The sequence below is a fragment of the Humulus lupulus genome, chromosome 3 (genome assembly GCF_963169125.1).
Source record: "Humulus lupulus chromosome 3, drHumLupu1.1, whole genome shotgun sequence".
In the NCBI taxonomy this organism is placed as follows: Eukaryota; Viridiplantae; Streptophyta; class Magnoliopsida; order Rosales; family Cannabaceae; genus Humulus; species Humulus lupulus.
The window spans coordinates 6,343,910-6,369,946 of record NC_084795.1 but is presented as its reverse complement, the minus strand read 5'-3'; the positions used below and the strand labels follow the sequence as shown (position 1 = coordinate 6,369,946).

Sequence of the window (26,037 nt, the reverse complement as noted above, 5' to 3'; positions counted from 1 at the left end):
AGAACATCAAATTAGAAAATAAATATTATGACACCAAAAATCCGTTGACTAATCGTAATAAATGGCTTAATCAAATTAGATTTCCAGTTTACTGTCTAATATTGGGACCCCAACTACCATCTTTTCATGACAAGGTGTTACTATCTAAACCAGCTCATAACAATAATAATATTAATAATAATAATAATAATTCATGTGGGAACGTTAAAAGAGTTTGAGCTAGGGATTCACCTCGAGGGGGGAATTAGCGGCGGGTGTTCCCCATCCCATTTATTTAGCAGAAAATCCACAAGGGAAATTATTTATTTAAAAAATAAATTTTAAATCAAATTTTTATAATAAAAATAATGAATTATATATAAATTAAAATATCACACAATATTTATAATTTAAAATACTAAATATTATACCAAATAAAATTTAAGTATTAAAAAAGTTATTAATATACTATAATAATACATAAAATAAGGAAAAAACATTAGGGAGATTGATAAAAGATTAAAACGGGGCTCAATTAGTACAGAGAGTATTATCCCTGTCCTTGCTCCATTTAATATTCGAAAATTGAAAATTATTCTCGTCCCTACCTCGTTTCCCATTTACATGGAATTTTCCACTCCATTAAAGGCGGGTCCAGGGAAAAATTTGCATCCTACTTTGACGTAAAGCTCTTCAACTAGAACCCCAAAAAATGGGTAGAAATCTAATTTCTGGTTCCTATGGGCCTGGAAGAAAACAATTCATTAGCCCAAAATGTAGTTCATCCTAAAAGGGGCCATAGTGGGCCCATAGAACTCTTCAAAATGTCAGAGTTTCATGATTTCAGCCCAAACTGTAATAGAAACACGGTAATTTAAAAAAAAATTCGTTTTATACGGCAGATTAAATAAATTACAAAATTACGGTGTTCACCGTGTAGGAAACTTTTTGTTCTCCTTAATTGATATCATTTTGTGTAGTGTATTTATAACTTTGAGTCAGCATTTTACTTTAGTCAAATTAACCTTTTATAGATATATAAATATATTTATTGTCAAATCACTTGAGATTCTATATTAAATATTTTTTTAATATTTTTTGTCAAACTTTTATTTTTTATTGAGAAAAATATAATTAATCTAAAAATTTCAAAATTATTACCTACTTTATTTAATTTATCTATTTTCGATATACATTGACATCATTAATTAGACACATTACTTATATGAATAAAGACAAAATTTTAAAATATGCCTTGAATTGTAAAAATGAAATGGTTTTGTGCTTATTTGATGACGCCATGAACTTTTGTAACATATATTAATAGTAGAAAAAAAATAGTAATAAAAATTATTATATTTTTTTGAAAATCATAGCTAGTTAAATCTCAACCCTCAATATTAAACCAAAATCATAATCTAGTACAAGTTTCAAGCTTTGTTAGAAAAATATATTTTAAAGGTAAAAAAATTTGTTTTGTAAATATTTGTAACAATCATGTTAAATAAATTTATAAATATTTATGTAAATGTTAGTTACAAAAATAAACTTTGTGGTTGTAAAATTAATTTTGTAAATTATTGTTACAAAAATGTAAAACTTGTTTTAAAAAATATTGTATTTCACCACTCTGTAACAACATTTTTCATATAAATATATATTTAATAAAGTATTTTATAAATAATGAATATCCTAAATTTATATTTTTAAGTTATATATAGTATAAATATGATGGTTCCTATAATTTTTTGGTACAATATTGTAACAATATGAAAAAGTATAATATTTTTATTTATATTTTGGTTATGATTTCTTAATTATAAAATATTTTGGTAAATATCTCTCTTAGTTGAAAAATTAGATTTGTAAACTATTGTTACAAAAAAAAAAATTAGTTACGAATTTGTTTGTAAGTTTTATCTACAAAAAAACAAAAACAAAAAGTCTACAATTCTATAACTGATTTTATAAATATTATTTACAAACACATAACAGATATTTACAAGTTCGTAACATATATTTACTAGTTTGTAAACGTTGATCACAAAAAATTGTATTTTACAGTTTTTATTTATGATTTTGCCACTCCGTATTTACAATTTTGCCATTCCGTGTTTTTATCCAAAAATTCCGTATTTTTGTAATGTACCGTATTTTTCAGATTTTTTTTAACTTTTAGTGTATTTTTGTAGATTTCCCAACATTATTTGAGGAATTTTAAGTATCATGGGAAAGAACAAATATACCCTCAGGTATTGAAAAAAAATGAAATATATAAACATGGATTAATATCTTTCATTTTTTTTTAAAAAAGCACACGTACACACACAATATTATAGTATTACAGCACATGAAATTCCAACTTGATAATTAAAATAAAAAAATTCCAAGCAATTGCCAGTCCACCTTATAATTTATTAATTTTAACATAAAATGAAATGGCAAACTATTACAAATAAGTTGTAGTTAGTTGCACTACAAAAATGTTATTGACAATTTTTTATGAATGAATATAACTTTTTTTATTGTGACTAAATTATCACTAATATACTTTTAGTCTCAAAAAATTATAATATAAACGGTTTATAGTTACAAACTTTATTGCTTTTAGTCACAAAACAAAAGATGCAACGTTCAAAGCACACTTAACGGACGAATCATTATATTATAGTCTAATCCTTAATTAACTTTTCAATACTTGAAACGAAAAATAATTATTATAAAATTCATGAAAATGTACGTTTATAAGTTAGAATTTGGTGTAATTTTGAGTAATTATTCAATTTAACATGTTTGTCTATCTATGTAATTACACAATGACTATGCAATTAGAGGTAATTAAAGGGTCCTAATTACACTCTCCAATTCTCATAACTTCATAAAAATTGAGTGTATTACACTATATAATTATTAATTAATATCAATTTTAAATAGTATTTATTATATAATAATATTATTTTTGTATAATTTCTAACTATTTTAATAAACACGACAATAAAAATTCATAAGTAATTATCACTTGACATCTAAACACATTTTGTATTTTAAAATATAATATAATTATTTATATATATATATATATATGTAATTATTACCTAATAATTGCACTAACTAGTAATGTGAACCGATAAAATGAGGTGAGAAAAGATAAATCTGTATCTATCTGTTAAAGAAATATTGGCCGCAATCTCCTAAGATGGTATAATATAACACAGCATTTATTTCATTATTGAAGTTGGCGTTATCACCAAATTTCAAATTTAAAGCTCATACAACACACAATTTGATGTTGCTTTACCTTACCTTTCCAAGCACGTACCTTTACCTACAAATCTTATTATGTTTTTTTCTTCTTCATTTGACCAAAACAACCCTCAAAACTTAGTGTTCATGCACCACTCCTCCAAGGCCATTTAAGTCAAATAAAAAGTAAATTGGTCTGAATGCAGAGACTTACCCAATCAAACCCACCATCTCACACAAGTCAAAAAAGAGCAATGAACACAGAATCCATGATTGGATATTACATTCATGCTATTCACACCATGCCAGCCTAAGAAATAAGGCTCATTAAGTACCATATATTTTGTTACCACTTTGGTCCCATTCTTTATTTTCAACTGCGAAAAGCAGAGAAGAGAAGCACCCAAAGCACCCACCTCTGATAATCCTGTGCTGAGAAAATATGGAGAGTTTGAACAAGATTCATTTGACTGTGCTGACCCTGCTTATGTTTCCAGTCATCATTCTTGGCTGGGGATATGATGGTCATTTCACAGTCTGCCGGATTGCTCAGGTAAGTCATCATTTCTTGGCTCAAAAATATGTTTCATTTGAAGCCAATTGATTAACAAAAAAACAAAAATAAACAGTCTAGGTTGAGCAAAGCAGCAGAAAATGCTGTGAAGGACTTGCTTTCAGATACTGGAGAGACGGAGTTGGGATCCTTGTGTATATGGGCTGATCAAGTCAAGTTTCGTTATCACTGGTCTTCAGCTCTGCACTACATTGACACTCCTGACTCTCTTTGCTCGTACCAGTACAACAGTAAATTCTTCTCACTTTTCTCTCTTTTTTTTTCTTGTTAATTGTAATGATATATATATATGTGTGTGTGTGTGTGTGTGTGTTGTTAGGGGACTGTAAGGATGAAGATGGTAAGGGAAGGTGTGTTGCAGGAGCCATTAACAACTACACTTCTCAGCTTCTCACCTACAATAATCACCCTCAATGTACATTCTATTATCACCATGTATTACATTATATAGTATGTTATCTCTACTGGGTTTTACAGTTTTATTTTTGGCTAACCAAATATTGTCATCCCCAATAGATAACCTCACAGAAGCTCTTCTATTCCTTTCTCATTTTATGGGTGACATTCATCAGGTATGACTCAAAAATAAAATCTCAAATGATATATATGTATTTATATATATATATATATATATATAGATAAATCGGTTAAAATGAACTATTTTTTTTAAGTGTTTCCAATCTGACCTATTTTTGGTAATTTTTTGTAAAATGACATATTTCTAAAATTCGAACCATTGTCTATATTTTTCGATTAATTATCTAAAATTTTCGACTGATTATTTGAATTTTACGATTACTTGTCTAAATTTTCTATTAGTTGTCTAAATTATAAAAAATCATTTTACAAAGAACTATTAAAACTAGGCTAGAATGCAATATAATAGGCCAGAAATTATAGAGTTGGATATGTTTTTTATTTCGGTACAATCTTCACCATTCTTTAAATTGTACCTTATATTCCTAGCCTTTTATCATAATCGTTTATTTTATATGAATGGTCAAAATCTTACCCTACCGATCGATAATCTAATCGAGTACTAAAGCTACACTATGAATTTGGGGCTCAAGTCTCTCCTAATTTTTTTCTTTCTATTTTTTATATTAAATTAGTTAAAAACAAAATAGCCCCTGTAAAATAAAATTTTCCGACTCCAATATTTATTTTATTATTTATCTTGTTATTTCTGATGCAGCCTCTTCATGTGGGTTTTACCTCAGACAGAGGAGGAAACACCATTGAAGTTCACTGGTACACTAGGAAACAAAATCTTCACCATGTAAGACTAATTTAACTTCTTCAGAAAACTGTAAATTTAATTCTACTGGATTAGGGTTTATGATGATATAATATCTTATGCAATGGTTATAGATTTGGGATGCCAACATAATTGAGACAGCAGAAGAGAAGTACTATGACTCCAATGTAGAAAGCCTAGTTAAGGCCATTGAACAAAATATTACGGTAAATAAATAAGGAATTTTTACCCATTTTTCTGAGACAATCACATAATTATATATCTAACTTTGTTTATTGAATTAATATTGATTTTGTGGATGCAAGACTGAGTGGGGTGATGAGGTTAAGAGCTGGGAAACTTGCAGTTTGAATCAGACAACATGTCCGGATATGTATGTTTCAATATGACCATTTTCCAACATTTTTAGGACAAAATTGACAATATTTTTTTCTTTTTGTATATATATTTTAACATTTGGCAGTTAATCTAAAAATTTTCTCCCAATATTTATCTTTGTAACTTAGGTTGGTTTTTATTTTATTTTCAGATATGCGTCTGAAGGTATCAAGGCAGCCTGTCAATGGGCATACAAAGATGTAAATGAGGGTTCTGTATTAGGAGGTAATTTCTTGTCAAATCCTTCATTAAAAAGAGAAGAGGACACTCCCCTATTTTGTCATTATATCAGTGTGTGGATAACGGAAATTTACTGTTTTAACGGTTTTTTATTTTTTTAATGTTAACTTCAACAGAATATTCTTATATTTAATAAAATATTATTATATTTAACGGTAGTTTCTAAACACTTAAACTTAAATAAATAATTAAAAAAAAAATAAAAAAAGATATTTTTGAAATATTTTACAATAATAATTATTTCAAAATAATAAATAATTAAATAAATTAAAATAGAATATTTTTGAGATATTTTACCATGATAATTATTTAAAAATAATAAATAATTAAACAAATTAAAATATGATATTTTTGAGATATTTTACAATAATAATTATTTAAAAATAATAAAATCATATTTTCTGTAACTTAAATAAAATTTAATTAAACTTAAGCTCACTTATTAGAATAATATCATATTAAACATATAATATAATTTATTATCAATTAGCAACAAATTATTTTTTAAAAAAACTAGCAAGAAACTTAAATTTAAAATCCACGTATAATATTTAATATTACATTAAACATATAATATATAATCTCTTGTTGTCACTCTCAAGTTGAAAAACTAGAACAAACATAAACTTAAACAAAAATAAATAAATTATTTAATTAAAATAAGATATTTATTTGAAATTTATATGAATTTAATATAAATTAAAAAAATAATTAATAAATCTTATAAATAAAACTAAGCAAACATGCATATTGCAAGTTGTTTGTATCTAGTATATATATATACATGAGTAAATGGTGTAAATGACTTATTTTTTAAGTTATTTTGTACTCTGACCTAATTTTGATAATTTTTTGCAAAATAGCATCTGTCGGAGAGGTTATTTTTCAAAAAATTATCAAAATTAGACTAGAATGTAAAATAACTTTAAAAAATAAGTCATTTTGTCAAGGCAACCTATATATTATACATTTTATAAGACATAAAAACAGAGTAAAAAAAAATAAGAAAATGATTGAAAAATAACAAGTATATAATAATTCGTCTCTTAAAGGATATGACATCCCATTTTGTACTTTAAGTTTTGATTTTCCGTACTTAGATTTAGTTTTAATGTACTTTGAATTTCATTTTATATGCTTGGGCTTTTAATAATTAACCTCAATCCAATCATTAATTCAATAATTATAGGATGAAGTAGATGCTATATATTTATAAGGGTTTATATATTTTTGGACTTTGTGTTTTTTCCGATTACATGTTTAGACTTTGTGTTTTAAGAAATTTATTTTTGAACTCTATATTTTGTAAAATAGTTCAAATAGATCTCTAAATTCAATTTTGATGAAGAAAAAATTGAATATAACAATACAGTTTTTAAGCAAAATGATTTTATTTTTGTTTTGAATTGTTAGTTTGGTAAATTATTTATGATTTTAGTTGAGAAAACTTTGACCAAATTCGGGTTTAGAGTTCTATTTGAACTATTTTACAAAACATATGATTAACTAAGTAATTTGTCAAAATACATAGTTCAAACAAATAATAGAACAAAATATATGATAAAAAAAATCCTATTTCTAAAGAAAAATGAAGTCTAGACCCTAATAATAATTCTTTATATGACATTGAATATAATTTTTTTTTTTTTTGGCAGATGACTATTTTCTCTCTCGTTTACCAATAGTCAACTTAAGGCTAGCACAAGGCGGAGTTCGATTGGCTGCTACTCTCAACCGAATTTTCGGTTGACAGGTGATTAGTTAGTATTACTATGATATAATATAAGTAGACATGTTTGAGTGTAATTTTTAAATTATTGTGATAAGATGTAAAATAGATATTTGGAGAATTTTACATCTCATCAAAATATTATTGCTTGTTATTTCAGACTTATATGGATATTCATTCTTATCTAAACAATGTGTTTTGCTAGTGCCTATTTTTGAGTGCATAGTGAGTGATTAATTCTACATAATATTATTTGATTTGATTTTATATTTATACGAGTTTTGTCAAGAGAGAAGAATATAAGAGCCATATTATATACTTTTTTTCTCAAAGATAAGTCCACTAGATGAGCTAGTTAATATTAATCATTTTCTTGGGTATGATCATCATCAAGAGTTTAATAAAATATTGAAATGGAATCTCATACTATCTCATTTAGGTTTGGAATATATCTTCATATTATTTATATATATATATATGATAATTCTTCTACAAGAGCTTCACTTTAAGCCTTTTTGGTAGGGTTTTTAGTGTTTATCGACCCGTGAACAATTTTCGGCGCAATTTTTTTTATGACCGTATATATTGTAGCTATTTAGAGCATCCTGCAAATTTTTTGAAAATTCGAAATAATTTACAGTACCAAAAACTAGGTTCAAACATATTATTTTCCACTCGTATAAAAAAAAATTAGTCACGTGTGCAACAACATGGTTGAACCTAGTTTTCGGTACTGTAAACTATTCGGAATTTTCTAAAAATTTACAGAAATCTCTAAATAACTACAATATACACGATCATAAAAAAAAATCACGCCAAAAATTGTTCAAGCAGATCGTGAACACTTTAATCCTCACTGACTTAAAGTGAAGAGAATTCTATTCTCTCTATATATATATAAATAAATACTTTCATACAGGACAACTCTTATTATGCCTTCTTGACCACCAGAACAGGACATTTGGCTTTGCTTAAGCAATAGTCACTTAATGAACTTCCCAGCAGAGCCCTGTACAACGATTTAAATATTAAAAGGGTTTCGGTTGAGTTTAACTTTAAATTTCAAAGCATAATAATTATTAGTAATAACTAAGATAATGTTCCAAACAAAGTGGGTTTGTTATTTGAGGGAGCCGAGATTTTTAATTAGACAACTTTCTAAATTTTGATCACAAGTGCTCTTGAAACTCCTTTGTAAGAGAAAATATTTTTCTCAAACTTTATAATAGTTTAAAAAATATATATATTTTAATATATTCATAAATTTTATAATTTATAAAACTATATTATATTAACCGGAGCGAATCCTCTTTATTCACAACACTAATGATTTTGATTATAATTTTTTATTATGATATCATACATTGTAATTATTTAAAACATCTTACAATTTTTAAGAAATTCAAAAACAAATTTTAACAGTCAAATTTTATGTTTGTGCGACAAATAGTTTGAACTCTGTCTTTCAGCACTATAAATTATTTAGAATTTTTTGAAAATTTGTATGATATTATAAATAATTATAATGTACTGTAAAAAAAAAAAGTGAATACTTTGTTTTATAATGCCAAAATTTTGAAATATGCATATATCATCATTTTTGTTGTGTTTGAAAATATATAAAAGAAACTGATATCTCTGTGAATTATATATTTTTTTTCTTCCTAATGAAAGAGCATCTATGTTGAGTAATTTTATTTTTTTTACAAGATCTCAACTTTATTTGTATTATATATAAATTAAAAAGGTGATATAATTTGGTGGTTAATAATATATGAATTGGAGTAGCTAACCTCTCAAAGATTCCTCTAGACTTGTCACCAAGAACAAGTAGATCAATGTTGTGTTCTTCAACTGCATTACATATGACCTCTTTAGGATCCCCACCCTCTGTAAATGTTTTCACTTTCACCTGTCAACACATTATATTACCAACTCAATATTCCTTTTTACACTTAATAAAATAAAATTTGTAATCGTTTTACTTATGACATCATTAAAAAATCTATGACTAAAAGTATTAGCGACAAAAATCACAATTTGTTATCACTAAATATAGTAATAAGTTGTGACTAAAACTATATTAATGACAATTTATGATTAATTTAGTCACACAAAATATGTATTATAACTAGAACATTATCCATTTATTTGTAGTGTTATTAAGTTAAATATTGGTTTATTTATTCCTTTTAGTCTCAACTCTAATATTTTACTCTTGAGCTATAAACACTATACTTTGACTACTAGATAACACAAAAGGCATATTTGGATTTTTTTTTAAAAAAGGAAAAAAAAAAAAGTACCAGTAATGCTTTAGAAATATTTAATTAAAAAAACAGATCGAGAAATTAATGCAGTAGTTTGAAAAGAAACAAACAACATGAAAAGTTGGAAAATATGTTTCTCAGATCCAAAATTCAGAGAACAAAAAGAAAAAAAGAATGAAAATACATAATAAACAACTCATATATATATATATATATGTATAATACCCCACGTCTGGCACAGATCTTCTTGGATTTCTCTAAAAGTCCCAATGAAACCTTCATGTTTTGCTGTTGATTCTGGTTGATCAAATCTATAGCTGTTGAAAAAACAATAATATCAAAACTATATATACATATACACACACATATATATATATATACCAAAACAATTAAGAGATGGAAAGAATGGTAATAGAGTAATTAACTGGGAGAAAGATAGCAGTATAAGTGAGCCAAGCCGAGTGAGGATGACACTCCTGCAGGACAGCTATAGTTGGTGAGGGACTGAGTTGCAAATATCACAAGAGGGTTGTCTTTGAACGATTCTTTGAGATTGTCAAGCACCCAAATCAGTGCTTCGTAGCTGAATTCAGACTCATCTATGCCCACCATCACCTTCCTGCTCCACCCTTTTCTTTGCTTCTCCATTTTCGTTGACCAAATGTACCAAAAACATAAATTATATATAAGGACGAGTGAAGAAACTTGCTTTAATATAAGTCCTGGTTGAGCCACAAAATTCTTTTAGCTTAGGTGCTCTGACTTGAAGCTTTACCTACTCATATTAAAATTAGACAAGACAAGACCACTGTAATTGAATTAGGTGTTGATTGGCTGAGCTTACAAAAACGAATCAAATATTAAAAGCTCTTCTAACATTATGTTTGGATATTTAAGTTAAAGAGCTTATTAAGACAATAAGCTATTCAAAATAAAGTTGCTAATAGTGACTTTTCCCAAAAGTACTTTTTCTACGAGTAAAAAACCTAAGTAGAATCGGTGCCAACCAGGTACTTAAATGGTGAGGGAGAGGGTTACCTAATTGGACGTTAGGTTTGTGTGTGTAAGGATATATAGTGTTAGGATATGGATCAAAATTAATTAGTGATGAGTGGAGTGACTCCCTAAGATAGTGGATATTTTTGTTTAGGGGTGAACATTTGACCCGAAAACCCCGAAAACCCACCCGACTCGCAGCTCGAAAACTTAAATTTTTGCAAAACCTGTCAAATTCGGGTGAAATCTGATCTGACCCCGACATGGTTCGGGTCGGGTTCGAATTTTGAAATTAAGGGCACACAGGTTTGGGTGTAACCCGAACCCAAACATAATTAAAAAAAAATTTAATTTTCGAAAAAATTAATGTTTTTTTTCAAAATAAAATTACCAAGCCCAATTTGTAAAAAATCAACATTACCAAACTAACAACAAAGTTTAAAAAACATGAGAAAAGTAAAAAAAAATTTAAAAATGTCAAAAAAAATGGTATTTTTGAATTTTTTTTACCAAGACTCATTTTTGCCCCAAAGCCCATTTTTGGACCAGTCCCACCCGAAACCCGAAAATTTTGGACTGAATTCTGTACCACTCTCCTCCACCCGAAACCCACAAAACCCGATGCAACCGACCCGTGTGCACCACTACTTTTGTTCACCAATCTTAAAGAGTTTTTCTTTGGCTCTTGATACACTAGTAAAAAGTATGGAATTTCATCTCAAAACTAATTAGTGATGAGTGGAGTAGCTCATGATCTTATAAATGGTATGATGATCTTTTCATGTGGAATTCTATTATCTAGCATTTAGGAAATGGCCGGAGGTGTTGAATACAGTATAATTGATTTGCCAACATGAATTAGTTTTCAATTAGAGAGACCGTTAGGTGATTTAGTACTCATTAATTATCATTAATCTATTATATTGTGTAATTAGGTACACAGTTTAATCAATGATCTCCACCGTTAAAAATAAGATCAATATGTTTATATGAAGTATTATAATTATTATAATTAACTACACAATATCTTCCATACATTATGATTGCGTAATTGTGTTTAGGACTATTGTAAAATTACTTGCACATTTCAACTAACACAAAAGCAACCCCACTATACTTACTATAATATTAATAATAATAATAATAATAATAATAATGTAATTGCTTTTCTCACATATTCTTTCCCAACACGAAACAAACAAACCCTTAAAACACCAAGCCTGGTCATTACAAACGACAACACAATAATTTTATTTGTTTTTTTTTCTTTTCCATTTTGATATTTGTTTTCTTTTTTCTCTATCTAAAAGTAGAGAAACATAAAAGGCAATGGTAGTTTGAAATAAGTTAATATAATTAAATGACGCAGAATAAAATAAAGTCAAAAGTGGGGTATCTTGAATAATGACAAATGAATATTTTAATTCTAACATGGTTTCTATATTGCCAAAGAAAAAAATAATCAGTTTTGCAATATTTACTTTAATTTTCTTTTCTTTTTACATTAATATTATTAAGACATATAATGTATGTTTAACATGAGACCATTAAATTTTTTTATCACTATAAAGCTCAAGAATGATATAATAAAGGAGTGACATGCCATACATTTAAATATTATATATAAACATATTCTATTATAGTTCCTTTTAAATTACATGATTTGCTAAAATTTTAATTTTCTATTACATTTATTATTAATTTATGTTTTTTTAAAAAAAAAATAGTTTCAAACTGAATATGCTGGTTTAATTTTGATTTGTTATTTAATTTTATGTTTTAAATTATGCTAAGCAAAATTTCCTGACAAATTAATTTTCATGATATAATAAGCTGTATATGTTTCCAAAATGATCAAACAAGTTGATTCTGATTAACAAACTTATCCAAATTTTAATTTATTTTTAGGGTATAGAAGTCCTTGCCTAGTATAATTCTAGACATTAAAATCAAACACTGAACAGTAACCGAAAGATTGAAAACGACATATATAATAAACAACAATGAATTATTAGTTATTATTGAGGGGTTGAAGAGTTATTTTTTATTGAATACATTAGCGTATGAATATAAGTTGGTCAATCGGTGTGGCAACCCATTGAAAGGTTTGCTTATAGGTTATAGCTATAATGAAAAATCAAGAAAGCTTGATGCGTGTACACAGTAACTAAATATTGCAATGATTATGATTGAAAGCTTAAAATTTAATCTCTTCAGCCTTAATTTTTCCTTCAAATGATTATGATATGAGTTCCAATTAGAAATCATGATGCCATATATTGGAACAATTGATAACTTGTCGCAATTTAATATTATTTTGTTTTTTTAAAAAAAATATATTATTTTGTAAAAATTACATTTTTTTATATTTTGTTTTGTAAAATAGTCTCCGGACAAGGTATCGAGAATTAAAGGTGTTCATCCAATCCAATCCGCACTATTTTGCTCATAATTTATCCGATCCGCACTAAATGCGTATTTCATATTTTAGAACAAATTCAATCTGCATAACAACTTAAGTACAAATCTAATCCGCAGTATTACGGATTGGATCAGTTATTTTAGTACATATTTTTTTTAATATTAAGTAATTTAATAAATTTTACTAATATTTTTTTTCTCATAACCTATAAATCAGGTCAATATTATAATAAAATATTCTTTTTAAATTTAAATATCCAATAACAAATAAACAAGTTTCAATATCAAACTTACTTAAATCTCCAACAACAAAATAAATATATAAATATATAAAACAAGCAAATTATTTAAAATATCAATATTAATATTTAAAATATTTAATATATAAATATATGCAGATTAGATTGAATCAGTTACTTTTACAAGAGAAAGTACATCTAATCAGCACAAGTGTGGATTGGATCGCCCCTATCCAGAGAATGTTTGATAGGTAGTTGAATGTGTTTTAAAGATTATTTTATAAATAATTATTAAAAAAATTATTGTGCAAATTAATAAATGAAATGATTTTGTAATAAGATAACAAAAGAAATAATTGTATAATAAGATAATAAAATAGTATTCTATCCTAGAAAACATATGAAATCCATATATAATCTCAGGTAGTGATAGAGTTCTTGTTGAGTATATTATTTAATTGATCCCATTAGTTGGAGGTGGTATATGTATGTAGTCATGTTCCAAGACTTATGAATATGGCTTCCCATGCTCTAGCAAACCTTGAGTTGGGTTATCTCTTCCAAATTGTATTTCCAATGTTATCTCTTCTGAGATTATTTGATAATAAACTCTCTTAGAGGAACCTTTTTCAAAAAACAAAAAAAACATATGAAATCCATACATAAAGTTGATCTGTTCGACATTCTTTCCAATAAAAAATGCAAATATAAGCCACTATAAAAGCACCAAACTAAAGAATTTGGTGGGAAAAATAAGCAAGAGGCTGCTGATAAAATGGTGAGGCAACCAAAGTAAAGAACCCAAGTTAATCGCAACTTACACAATCTGTCAATACGTATTTACAACCTAGTATTTTATTGACCTAATTATATATTTTCATTAGAATACTCGATCTTACATATTAAGTTGGTAGAAAAAAAAAAACAATCTCACACATCTTCACCAAGATGGTATTGAGTATCCAGCTTCACACAGAGGATGAAAGCAAACTGATTAATCGTTTTTCTTCACAACCAAAACAGGGCACTTGGCATGGTTAACACAGTAACTGCTGACACTTCCAAGGAAAGCTCTGATCCAACAAAATTTTTATTAGATTACTCGAATAAAAATGCAGAGACACATGAGAAAGTAAAAACAAATACTAGTACAAAACCAATCTCGACATAATGAGATATGAGAAGCATAGCAATGACCTGTGTTCAACTCCTTAAGAGGGTCTTATTCCCCACCCCAATATGCGCCAAGTTCAGGTCTAAACTAGTATATTTTATCAGCTACAAGTTATCTGCTTTCTTTGTTTGTGTTGTCTAATATTATATCCCAGCCCATGTTTTCTAGAAAGAACAATGCACTTGCGCATTTGTTCTGTTTTCATTGAATGGCATCTCAAAGCATTGCCAGCCAATTCTGATTTCTAAGCAAACCAAAAACACGATTTTGATTATATATAGGCACAGCTTCGTGTGTGTGTGTGTGCCAGTGTGTGTGTATGCGCTTTTTTTTCTTTCCTAAATTGGGACAAACCTCTTTATGGCTCCACGACCATGGCTTCCTAAAACCAGTAATTGGATATTGAACTTGTCCACAGCTTCACATATTTTCTCTTTAGGATCACCAATTTCCATTAATGGCTCTGCCTCAATCTGTAAGAGATCAAACCAAAATATCTTAGTTGGATTCTTTATACTTAAGAACACTTCAACACAGATTCTATTTGAATCTTCAAGAATGTTAAGAAATTTCAATCTGATCAGCACAAGGCGCAATAACAAACAAAAAGTAAACACACTCGATTACCATGTCTGTTCATCACAATTTAGGATTTCCCCTTTGATAAATCAGTATCTCAGTCATGTTATTACAGAAAATGCTTACCAAGAAAATAATTCTAACATGCTTAAGAAAATGCGTTTTTCAATAATCCAAATCAAAGAACACTCCAATTTGTAGTTAACAAGTTAAATGGAAAAAATCTTCAAAATTAGAAATAAAAATGGAAGCGCTGCCGCTGCACACTGCAACAACAAAATTAATATGAAACTATCATAAACTAAGGCACTAACTATTTTGAATATCGTTTAAAATCCTTATATTTCTTTGTCATTTATGTTGATCATGTTAGCTAATCCGTACTACTTTATCTTGTGGAATTCACCAAATCCTAAGTAAACACATGAGTGATTGAGGAAAAAAAAAGCTTCCTTTATTCCCACGCCATTACAAATCAGTTAATATCAGTATAAGCCAATGAAAATTAAGAAGTTGTGCCATTAATTAGTAAAGGATAAATATGATTTCGAAGCATTATAGAGTGTAGAAACAAATCAAAAGCTAATAGTATTAGAATCAGTGAAAAGAGTAGGATACCTCATGTTTGGAGCAAATGTCCTTAGCTCTCTCCAAAAGAGCTACTGCAACCTTCTTGTTCCTCTCTTGGATAGAGGTTACTAACTCAGGAGCTGCATACATCAAGATCTCATCAAACTAAATCATTTCATCAAATTTAAACAAGTATCATAAAACATGAACAGAGAGGGAGAGAGAGAGAGGACGTACGAGCAGAGCCGTAAGAGGTAGCGAAAATGTAACCGACATCGACGGCGGATTGAACGGTGAAGATGATGAGGTGGGAATCGACGATGGTGTCGTGGAGGTTATCGAGGGTCCATTGGAGCGCGTAGTGGCTGCACTCGCTCTCGTCTATTGCTACCATCACTTGCTTCTTCTTCTTGTCTTCCTCCATTTCTGAAACCTACCAATCTTCTCTCTCCAACGAAAATTAAAAATCTCCTCTGTTCGTCTGATATGCTTTATATATCAAATACTTTTTTATTTATTAATAATAATAATAATAATAATTTTAATTTCAGGCTATATCCAAAAAATTATTTCAGTCCTAACAACCAGTTTTCCGGATAGGAACAAAGGGGTCACAATCATATGTAGCATGGACCACCGTGGTCTCTCGACAACTGTATAACGTTATTGGCGGCCAGGTTTCCATTCACCATCGCATGACACGTGGCAAACTTCAGTGGCGGTTTTATTTTTAACTAGGAATCGAGAACCAACTTCAATCTCATGAATCGGAATATGGTGCAGTAGAAGAATATTTTCCTGGAAGCGAAGATGCCAGAGAAGCAAACTGTGTAGCCTAAGCCTAAGGCATCACCACCACAATTGCTCCAATTCAAATGGTCAACTCTTTAAGAATCTCAATTTTGCAAGTGAGAAAGAAGGATATAGATAGATTATAGGCAATGTATATTAAAAAAAAAAAGGACGTAATTAAAATCATATAATTTAAAAATAAAAAGAAAAAAAGAAAAAGACAGACAAACAAAAAACGACAATTAAATTCAAAACGACATAAAATATGAAAACGACAATGCTTTGTCAGAAGGAGAGACTTATAAAAAATGACAAGAACTGCTAAAAAAGACATCAAATGAGAGAAACTACAAGATTTTCATAAAACGACGTTAAGCATGAAAAGGACGAGAATTACCGAAAACGCATCAAGTTGGGGAAACGACAATAAATTACGAAACGACATTAATTTACATAAAACGACAGGAATTGTCGAAATTACAATAAGATCAATAAACGACATTAATCATAAACGACAGTAATTGAAGAAAACGACATAAAATGATAGAAACGACATTAAATTGCGAAAACGACATAATCAATGTATAAAAGGGACGTGAAAGGCAACAAACAACAGTATAGTAGATTAAAGACAAACTCGAAAAAGAACTTTATAAAAACGACATGAGAAACCACATAAATTAGGAAAAAAGACAAGTAATCAAGCTTATTTATAAAACGGCATGCCAAACAACATAGATTAGGAAACGCGTGTTATGTATTAAGATAGAAAAAATATAAAAGAAAGCGCGAACGATCCTTGTAAGTTTTTACATAGTCACAATTGAAAGAAAAGAAAAATCATTCCAAAACAACATAGGACACTATTATGCCTCTTACTGAAATATATATATATATATATATATATGTTATTCTTTCAAAACAACAAAGCATTTAACATTGCATGCGCAGAGCATTTGAGCTGTTACAGTTAAATTTATATATTTTTCCAATCAAGTATGGTTCTGTAATCATTGAAACTAAAAATATGTCACTAGAATTGTTTAACTGTGTGGTAAATCACACAAAGTTAATATTATTTCGTTCACAATTTCAATATTATTTCTTTCTTTGGTTAAGGGTTAGTGAGAAAGAGATCTGTTCCACCTCAGGCAAACGGTAGCGAAGTATAGATTTTCCACCATAGTTCATGTTGCAGCAACTGAGTTATGACTCCTCGTGGCGAAGAAATTGAACAAGTTTGGATCTCACCTCTGGTGGTATCCGAACAGGGCGATAGTTTTTATCTAACCAAACTGCTGTGCCCTTTGCATCCAAAATAGGCTGTGGATAAGATATGTTATAATCGGCCATACAGAGTGAAGAGAACTCCTTTCAGTGATGTCATTTAAAGAAGAGAAAGTAACAGAAGAGATACCTCTTGATTTGGCAGCTTGAAGATGAGATGATCGAAGTATAAGCGAGCTGCTGAAGAGCCAGATATCCTTACCTTTACAACAAACTTGTCTCCACTCTAGTACAACACAACAAAGAGACATAAGTAAGAATTATCTTGTAGAAACCCTTCACAGAAACACAAAGCCAGGACAAATTAACATTAGACCTGTAGATTAAACCCATCAAGGAAGAAATTCAAGTAGCTCAATAGTTTTAAAGCTTTGTGAAAATACCCAAATATATATTTCCATAAGCAAAAATATTGAGAAGACATACTCTTAGAGGTGCAAGGAATTTGAGTGACAATTCCGACAATGCCAATGCATCGCCATTGCGAGCAACTGCATCACAGCTTAGACCAAAACTTTCCAAAAGTTCATGACGACCTATTTAAAGTAAGGAAGCATAATAATAGTCGATGTGTTTAAATTTTGACGGACAAAATTTTGCACATGATTCTCAATGCCTTAAAAGAACAAGACAGATACCGCAAATGTCATCTATAAACAACAGAAGCATTGCATATTAGCCTAATTGAAAAGTCTACCTTGTATAAGCAACAGGAAGTGATAAAAACCACCCAATGTCATTGTTCGAAAGACAAGATGAGAACAAAGGCAAATGGGGTGAAGAGAGGAGGAAAACAAAGAAAAAAATTTAGCTCAAGAAGAAAGTAACTGATAACATAAAATTTATTATAAAGTGTTCGTGCTTAATTTTTAAGAAAAATGTTAACTATAACTGAAGCATATTATATAGGGTTCTGCAAAGAATAATTCATTAGGCAGTGTCCAAACAAATCTTGGTTCTTAGATTCTCTAATTCTCCTACATTAGCTAACAGGACATTTAGTTAACAGGTTTACCGGAAGACTGATTCATACTGGTCAACATCTCTTCATATGAACAAAGGTAGAAATTTCTTTGGTCTACCAGTCTTTCCTCGAACATAAAACCACTCAAATAATTTGCATTTCATAATTGATTTGATAATGGAGAACCCTAAACATGGATCTCCCAACTAAAACCTACAAAATTGTGCCTGACGCGCAAAAGTTTAATGTAAAAAAACAGCATCACACTCAGCAATTCTGCTTTTAGAATAAGGCTCAACCAAACAATCTATTAAACTGTAAACATGTGGATTTGTTAGGCAAACATGCAAAATCAACTTAACTAGAGTACCAGTATGAAACCATAGAAAACACATTTTAAGCATAACGTAGGTTGATAATGAAATCAAGAAGCAGAAAAAAGCAAAAATGCACTTCAACAATGATCAAGGAGTACGTTCTTTAAAAACCAAGAAAAGCTTCACACCATGTTGGCAATAACTTGCGTAAACAGCATTGTTCACGACACCATACTGATCGAGCTCATAATCACGAACTTTAAGCTCAACTTCATAAAACTCGCTCATTCTGCAAGACAAGGGAAGATAATTGACGCGAATCAACAAATGTAAATTGGCCATAATCAATCAAAAAGCTAAACTGAGATTCCAAAAAAAAGGCATAGATAAGGAGAATACATATATATAATCATGGCGTCCCAGAAATGAGAAACCGATCCATAACAAAAATTCCCAAAATAAAGCAAGTAAAGACTCAAAATTTGTAGCCAGATGGTTCCAATAGAAAGTAAGCATTAAAACAAATTGAGCCAAAAAAAAAACGAAATCCAATCGAACTCATTTTATCAGACAACCCACAAAAATTAACTAATTTCAAAATTCTGAATTGAAATTGAAGAACCCAATTAAGGGCCTAAAAGTAAAATGTAGAATGGTAGGAGAAAGAAGTTAGATTTTAGAAGAAGATAATGTAGGTACCCTTTGCCACCTCTGATATCAAACGGTAAGGCACTGCATCTCCTCCTCGGATTGGGGAGTACGCGGAGGCGCGGCGGAATCAGGAGCCGAGTAACTGGAAAAGCTACTGATGATGCTGACGATGATGAAAACGAAGACAAAGATAAAGATGAAATGGGGAGATGGAGGGGCTTGTAGGAAGGAGAAAAGGTCTGCAACATGTTCGATTGTTTGCCGGAACTGGATCGTTGGGAGGGAAGGAGTGCTGGTAATTGAGCTCCTCTCCTCCACTGTACCCAGCCCCGCCAAACCTAAGCTGTCTTCGTTATTAACGGGACCAACCTACTCTGTTTTTTCCTTCAATGACTTTGTTACCCAATTCAATGTGGTTAAGTCCCTCAACAATATTAAATTTAAACTATTAAATTATCAACAATGACTTTGAGTTTAAACGAATACCCACCTCTATAGGAAGAATAATGTAGTGAATCTTGAGAAATGCTAAGATGTGTCGAATTGTTGTTGGTGAAATATAATACTAGATCTCACATATTTGAATTTAATGAATATTGTGAGATATTGCTAACTAATAATATAGTGTCAGATTATATGATGCTGGACACGTTAAGATGTCAAATAGCAACACTCATAAATCTTGCAGCACTCCCAATGATTGGGGAGTGCTCGTGCTCAACTCTATTTCTCAAAATACCTTATTAAAATCTTAATTTTTATATTTTATCTCATACTTTTCACATTTTTAAATTACACTAGCTTCTTTGTATTTTCTTTTACATTATTAAAATTTTATTTAGTAGTTAAAATCAAAGAAAAATTGAAAAAGAAATTAATAATAAAAAAACAGCTAATAGGAAAGAGTAGGAAAAAAAATAGGGAATTTACTCATTTGATACCCTATGTTTTTGCAAAGTATCATTTTGGTACCCTCTGTTTTCAATAATGCTCATATGGTACCCTGTATTTTAAAATTATATATATTTGATACCCTAGACTCAGATTTGATAAATAAAATTTTGTCAATATAATAAAGCTGTCATCAGTTATATATAATTAAGTAATTAAATTTAAATTTGAAACTTACATAATTGACAGCACTTTGATTAAATTAGTAAAATTTTATTAATTAAATTTTAGTTTAGGGTATCAAATATGTACGATTTTAAAATACAGGGTACTATATTGTTAGGCACTACTGTTAGTTATGCATTTGTTAGCTTTTTGTTATAGCTGAGTTGTAATTAGTTAGCTTTCTGTTATTGCTTAGTTAGCTTTCTGTTATAGCTGAGTTGTAATTAGTTATTCTGTTTAACAGAATCTTGGTAATTAGTTCTAAGTGCACCGACTGTAACAGAGTATATATATATACTCTTCTCTTCAGTAAAAGATTTCATTCTCTCCAAAACTCTCATCTCAATTTTCACTTTCTCAACTAGTATCAGTGCCTAGGTCTCATTTTTTTTTTTTTTTTCTCTCGAGCGCTCTTCCTTCCTCTATCAATGGCGTCTTCATCGAGCAATCTTCCTCAAGAACGTCCTACCACACAAGCTGCTGCATCACAGGCCAATTCTCTTCCGGTGACTAGTCCTCCACTTCCAGTACACATGGCTCCTCTGAATCTCCGATTAACTCGCACCAACTACATGTACTGGAGATCTCAAGTTCTTTCGACCGTTCGAGCTAACGATCTTGAAGGTTTTCTCACCAGTGACCGATCTCGCCCTCCGGCAACCATTTTAGATCCGCTGGACCACGATCATCACATTTCAAATCCTGAAGTTGCTTCCTGGTTGTGGCTTGATCAGTTTCTAATGAGCTGGCTTTTCAACTCCATCTCTGAAAATATGTTCGGACATGTAGCTCGATGTGTCTCCTCTGCTCAAATCTGGTATGAACTTGCTCAACTATTTCCCAACACCTCTAAGGCTCGTATTCTTCAACTACGTACTCATCTTCAACTGGCCAAAAAAGGATCGACACCTATTGATGAGTATATTCTTAAGATGCGATGCTTGGCTGATGCTTTAATGGCTGCCGGACAAGCAATCACAGATGATGAACTTGTTTTGTACATCCTAGGCGGACTAGGTCCGGAATATGAGTCCGTTGTGGTTAATCTTACTGTTCGAGAGACAGTCACCTTATCTGACCTACAATTCAATCTCCAAAATCATGAGATGAGACTTGAGAATCAACAAGTTGTAGCTACTATGGATCTTCAAAATCCATCAGCCAACTACACCACTTCCACAAAGAAAAGTGAAAATTCATACAACTCTACTCCAGGCTACCGTGGTCGTGGCTATCCACCAAGAGGACGTGGTGGCCGTGGTTATTCACCGCGTGGCAACAACAATACCTCCAACAGACCGGTTTGTCAAATTTGTGGCAAAATGGGACATATAGCTCTGAAATGCTATCACCGCTTTGATCTGAACTACCAAGGTGATGCAGAACCAATCAACAACACCACTCCTTCTAATGGCTTGTCTCAGGATCCTACTCCTCAAGCACTTCTTGCCACTCCTGCAACTGTTGCTGACAATTCGTGGTATATGGACAGTGGAGCTTCTCATCATGTCTCTGCTCACACTGATTCGCTCACCTCTCCCACCAGCTACAAAGGCAAGGAAAAACTGGTTGTAGGTAATGGCTCTCAACTTCTTATTCATCATATTGGTGATGCTTATATACATTCTAGTAGACCTCTACATCTTAAAAATGTATTACATGTCCCTGCCATCAAGAAAAATCTTATCAGCATATCTAAGTTTACCTTAGATAATAATGTTTCTTTAGAATTTACACCTAACTTGTGTTTTGTTAAGGACATTGTTACGAACCAGGTACTACTTCAGGGGCATCTGCATGAAGGACTATATCAGCTACTACTTCCAACCTCTACCAAGACTTCAGCTCCCTTCAATCCCAAACCTACTGCATATGTTAGCGATTTTTCTTCTGCTTTCAATAATACCAATAACTCTTCTGCTGTTTTGGAAATTCCTCATTGTACTCGGTCCTCTCGAGTTGTAGCTCTATGGCACAACTGACTTAGACATCCATCTCATGTTGTTCTAACCAAAGTTCTTAATAAAATTCAAGTTTCTTGTTCAAAATCTCTTGCTAATTTCTGTGATGCCTGTCAATATGGTAAAAATCATCTAATGAATTTTCCAAGTTCTACACTGAAAACAACTAAACCTCTGCAATTAGTGCATTCTGATTTATGGGGACCCTCACCAAATCTATCACCTGAAGGATACAAATATTACATTCTGTTTGTTGATGATTTCACCAAGTATTCTTGGATCTATCCTATGCGTCTCAAATCTGAAGCATATAGTATTTTTTTACTGTTTAAAACAATGGCAGAAAAACAACTTGATCTACCCATAAAATGCATACAAACAGATTGGGGGGGAGAGTTTCGCCCATTTCAAACTCATCTTCAAAAACTTGGTATCTTGTTTCGCCACCCTTGCCCTCACACCCATCAACAACAAGGTCGAGTAGAACGAAAACATAGACACATCACAGAAGTCGCTCTTACACTCCTAGCCAAAGCCAATCTACCCTTACATTTTTGGTGGGATGCTTGTGTTTCTGCTGTCTTCCTAATAAACAGACTACCCACACTCACTCTTCAATGCAAATCTCCTTTTGAATGCTTGTATAATATTGCACCCGACTATACCTTTCTAAAAGTCTTTGGTTGCGCTTGTTTTCCATATCTCCGTCCTTATCGTCATCACAAATTTGAGTTCAAAACCACAAAGTGTGTATTCCTTGGTTACAGTCCCTTTCACAAAGGATATCGCTGTCTACATCCCACTGGCCGTATATATATTGCTAGGAGTGTAAATTTCAATGAACTTGAATTTCCATATACTCACTTGTTCTCACAGTCCAATATCGCCTCCTTATCTCGGCAAAACACTACAGCCCCGCCCTTTATAATACCCTCTCCTTCGCCTATAACACCAACTCCTTCGAGCTTTCAAAATCCTTCTTCCCTTGAGTCCACTCCTTCCATTTCTGGCCAACATATCTCACTGAATCAAGCTGATCCTTCATCATCATCCTCTCAAGTAGTACCTCCTTCCAACGATGTTCTTAACACAATTGAGGTAAGTGCTTCTTCTACTGATTCATTATTATTAGAGGTACCACTAAACTCTGCTGATGTTCTCCCTCCTGTGCCGCCGGTCTTACTAAGTGGGCATCCCATGCAAACAAGATCCAAGTCTGGCATATACAAACCAAAAATTTATGTTGCTGCTGCTTCAAACGAGATTTTGGGTGCTCCTACTTCTGTCAAAGATGCCTTAAGTATCTCAGCTTGGAAAAATGCTATGGAGGTTGAATATGCAGCCTTAATGAAGAACAACACGTGGAGTTTAGTACCACCCACTGCCAACATGAATTTTGTAAATTGCAAATGGATATATCATACCAAGTTCAAAGCTGATGGATCTTTAGATAAGTATAAAGCTCGGTTGGTGGCCAAGGGATTTCAACAAACACCGGGTCTTGATTTCACTGATACTTTTAGTCCAGTTATCAAAGCTTCTACAATAAGAGTGGTATTTGCCCTTGCTGTTACATATGGCTGGGATATTCAACAAATAGATGTTACAATGCCTTCTTAAATGGAGTTTTACAAGAAAGGGTCTACATGAAACAACCACTTGGTTTTATTGATTCTCAACATCCAAATCATGTTTGTCTTCTACATAAGGCACTTTATGGCCTTAAACAAGCTCCTAGAGCATGGTTTGATCAGCTCAAAACCACCTTACAAAGCTGGGGTTTCAAGAGTTTTACTTCCGATCACTCCTTTTTCTACAAAACAACGCAAAGATCTCCCTTGTTCATCCTTGTTTATGTTGATGATATTCTGGTTACTGGTGCAAGTTCAGAGTCTATCGCTCATCTTATTCAACAATTGCACACCAAGGACAGCCACTGGGTTATATCTAACACAGTCCAAATATGCTTCTGAGTTACTTGTCAAGACAAGCTTTTATGACTCTAAACCAGTTCCCACTCCAATGGTTCTTGCCAACAAGTTGTCTCTTGGTGATAGTTCTTTATTTGACAAACCTGAAGTGTATAGGAGTGTCATTGGTGCTTTACAATATCTTACACTTACACGACCAGATCTCTCATACTCAGTTAATAAACTGAGTCAATTTCTCAAAGCTCCTTCAATAAACCATTGGAATGCTTGCAAACGCATCCTCCGCTATATCAGAGGCACACTTCATCTTGGTCTACACTTTCAGTCATCTCCTATTCTTAACTTAGCAGCCTATTCAGATGCCGACTGGGCTTCAAATTTGGATGATCGAAAGTCTACCAGTGGTTACTGCCTCTTTCTTGGTGCAAATCTCATTAGTTGGGCCTCACGAAAACAACAAGTTGTTGCTCGCTCTTCTACAGAATCTGGGTATCGCGCTCTAGCTCCTGCTGCAACAGAATTGGTGTGGCTGCATTCGCTTCTTACTGAAGTAGGAATCAAACTATCTTCTCAGCTGCCAGTCCTTTGGTGTGACAATCAAGGAGCACAAGATTTAGCTCTCAATCCTGTGTTTCATGCCAAAACCAAGCATATCGAAGTTGATGTTCATTACATTAGGCATCTCCTTGCTAACAAACAACTGGAGGTTCGGTACATATCATCAGAAGAACAACCTGCTGATATCTTCACCAAACCAATCTCCTCACCTCGCTTTGAGTTCCTTTGTAACAAGCTAAACTTGGACTACTCCAACTATAGCTTGAGGGGAGCTGTTAGGCACTACTGTTAGTTATGCATTTGTTAGCTTTCTGTTATAGTTGAGTTGTAATTAGTTAGCTTTCTGTTATTGCTTAGTTAGCTTTCTGTTATAGCTGAGTTGTAATTAGTTATTCTGTTTAACAGAATCTTGGTAATTACTTCTAAGTGCACCGACTATAACAGAGTATATATATATTCTCTTCTCTTCAATAAAAGATTTCATTCTCTCCAAAATTCTCATCTCAATTTTCACTTTCTCAACTCATATGAGCATTATTGAAAACATAGGATACCAAAATAATACTTTGCAAAAATACAGAGTACCAAATAGTTACCTATCCAAAAAAATATTACAAATTTGTTTACATTCACCTTTCAAGCTTAGCTACATTTAGCTTTGTAATTATTGGTATTTGTGCAAATCTATTTTATTTAAGCATTTAGAGTGTCCAATGAAAAATGATTTTAGGTTATTTAGCTTTTTTTTTTTTACATATTAACATCTTTAAAGCATTTAGTGGGTATGTTCTTAGAGCACTCCCAAAAGAA

The 26,037-nt window shown here is 31.1% G+C and overlaps 4 protein-coding genes across 5 annotated transcripts; 1 reads left to right on the top strand and 3 right to left on the bottom strand.

The window, feature by feature from the left end:
• The first annotated feature begins 3,437 nt into the window (after positions 1-3,437).
• On the top strand, positions 3,438-7,612 carry LOC133821939 (endonuclease 2). The gene is made up of 9 exons (XM_062254122.1): positions 3,438-3,775; positions 3,852-4,026; positions 4,116-4,211; positions 4,313-4,368; positions 4,992-5,075; positions 5,168-5,260; positions 5,360-5,427; positions 5,584-5,657; positions 7,328-7,612. The coding sequence occupies exons 1-9, from the start codon at positions 3,665-3,667 to the stop codon at positions 7,420-7,422; spliced, it is 852 nt and encodes a 283-aa protein (XP_062110106.1). The 5' UTR covers positions 3,438-3,664; the 3' UTR covers positions 7,423-7,612.
• A 68-nt stretch (positions 7,613-7,680) lies between these two features.
• LOC133821940 (universal stress protein A-like protein) lies at positions 7,681-10,498 on the bottom strand. Its single transcript, XM_062254123.1, has 4 exons — positions 10,097-10,498; positions 9,897-9,988; positions 9,195-9,313; positions 7,681-8,410 (listed from the first exon to the last, which is right to left on the bottom strand). Exons 1-4 carry the CDS (start codon positions 10,317-10,319, stop codon positions 8,332-8,334), a joined length of 513 nt encoding a protein of 170 aa, XP_062110107.1. The 5' UTR covers positions 10,320-10,498; the 3' UTR covers positions 7,681-8,331.
• Positions 10,499-14,120: 3,622 nt separating this feature from the next.
• LOC133821938 (universal stress protein A-like protein) lies at positions 14,121-16,140 on the bottom strand. Of its 2 annotated transcripts, XM_062254121.1 has the most exons (5): positions 15,888-16,140; positions 15,699-15,790; positions 14,856-14,974; positions 14,276-14,400; positions 14,121-14,234 (listed from the first exon to the last, which is right to left on the bottom strand). In XM_062254121.1, exons 1-4 carry the CDS (start codon positions 16,072-16,074, stop codon positions 14,322-14,324), a joined length of 477 nt encoding a protein of 158 aa, XP_062110105.1. In that variant the 5' UTR covers positions 16,075-16,140; the 3' UTR covers positions 14,121-14,234; positions 14,276-14,321. The 2 variants fall into 2 exon arrangements, with proteins under 2 accessions (XP_062110105.1, XP_062110104.1); XM_062254120.1 differs by having other exon boundaries at positions 14,121-14,400.
• Positions 16,141-17,374: 1,234 nt separating this feature from the next.
• Positions 17,375-20,063, bottom strand: LOC133821937 (acyl-acyl carrier protein thioesterase TE3, chloroplastic). The gene is made up of 5 exons (XM_062254119.1): positions 19,710-20,063; positions 19,199-19,299; positions 18,156-18,265; positions 17,860-17,955; positions 17,375-17,765 (listed from the first exon to the last, which is right to left on the bottom strand). The coding sequence occupies exons 1-5, from the start codon at positions 19,907-19,909 to the stop codon at positions 17,649-17,651; spliced, it is 624 nt and encodes a 207-aa protein (XP_062110103.1). The 5' UTR covers positions 19,910-20,063; the 3' UTR covers positions 17,375-17,648.
• Positions 20,064-26,037: the final 5,974 nt, after the last annotated feature.

Excerpts from the sequence above, each read along its gene's own strand:
- LOC133821937 (XM_062254119.1), bottom strand. The coding sequence starts at position 19,909 with ATGTTGCAGACCTTTTCTCCTTCCTACAAGCCCCTCCATCTCCCCATT. Across the intron at positions 17,956-18,155 it reads AATTCCTTGCACCTCTAAGA|AGTGGAGACAAGTTTGTTGT; the intron begins GTATGTCTTCTC and ends GTGTTGTACTAG. Across the intron at positions 17,766-17,859 it reads TCAAGCTGCCAAATCAAGAG|CCTATTTTGGATGCAAAGGG; the intron begins GTATCTCTTCTG and ends TCTTATCCACAG.
- LOC133821939 (XM_062254122.1), top strand. The coding sequence starts at position 3,665 with ATGGAGAGTTTGAACAAGATTCATTTGACTGTGCTGACCCTGCTTATG. Across the intron at positions 4,369-4,991 it reads TTATGGGTGACATTCATCAG|CCTCTTCATGTGGGTTTTAC; the intron begins GTATGACTCAAA and ends TTTCTGATGCAG. Across the intron at positions 5,261-5,359 it reads CCATTGAACAAAATATTACG|ACTGAGTGGGGTGATGAGGT; the intron begins GTAAATAAATAA and ends TGTGGATGCAAG.
- LOC133821940 (XM_062254123.1), bottom strand. The coding sequence starts at position 10,319 with ATGGAGAAGCAAAGAAAAGGGTGGAGCAGGAAGGTGATGGTGGGCATA. Across the intron at positions 9,989-10,096 it reads ATACTGCTATCTTTCTCCCA|CTATAGATTTGATCAACCAG; the intron begins GTTAATTACTCT and ends TTTTTTCAACAG. Across the intron at positions 9,314-9,896 it reads AGATCTGTGCCAGACGTGGG|GTGAAAGTGAAAACATTTAC; the intron begins GTATTATACATA and ends ATGTGTTGACAG.
- LOC133821938 (XM_062254120.1), bottom strand. The coding sequence starts at position 16,074 with ATGGAGGAAGACAAGAAGAAGAAGCAAGTGATGGTAGCAATAGACGAG. Across the intron at positions 15,791-15,887 it reads TACCTCTTACGGCTCTGCTC|CTCCTGAGTTAGTAACCTCT; the intron begins GTACGTCCTCTC and ends TGATGTATGCAG. Across the intron at positions 14,975-15,698 it reads ACATTTGCTCCAAACATGAG|ATTGAGGCAGAGCCATTAAT; the intron begins GTATCCTACTCT and ends GATCTCTTACAG.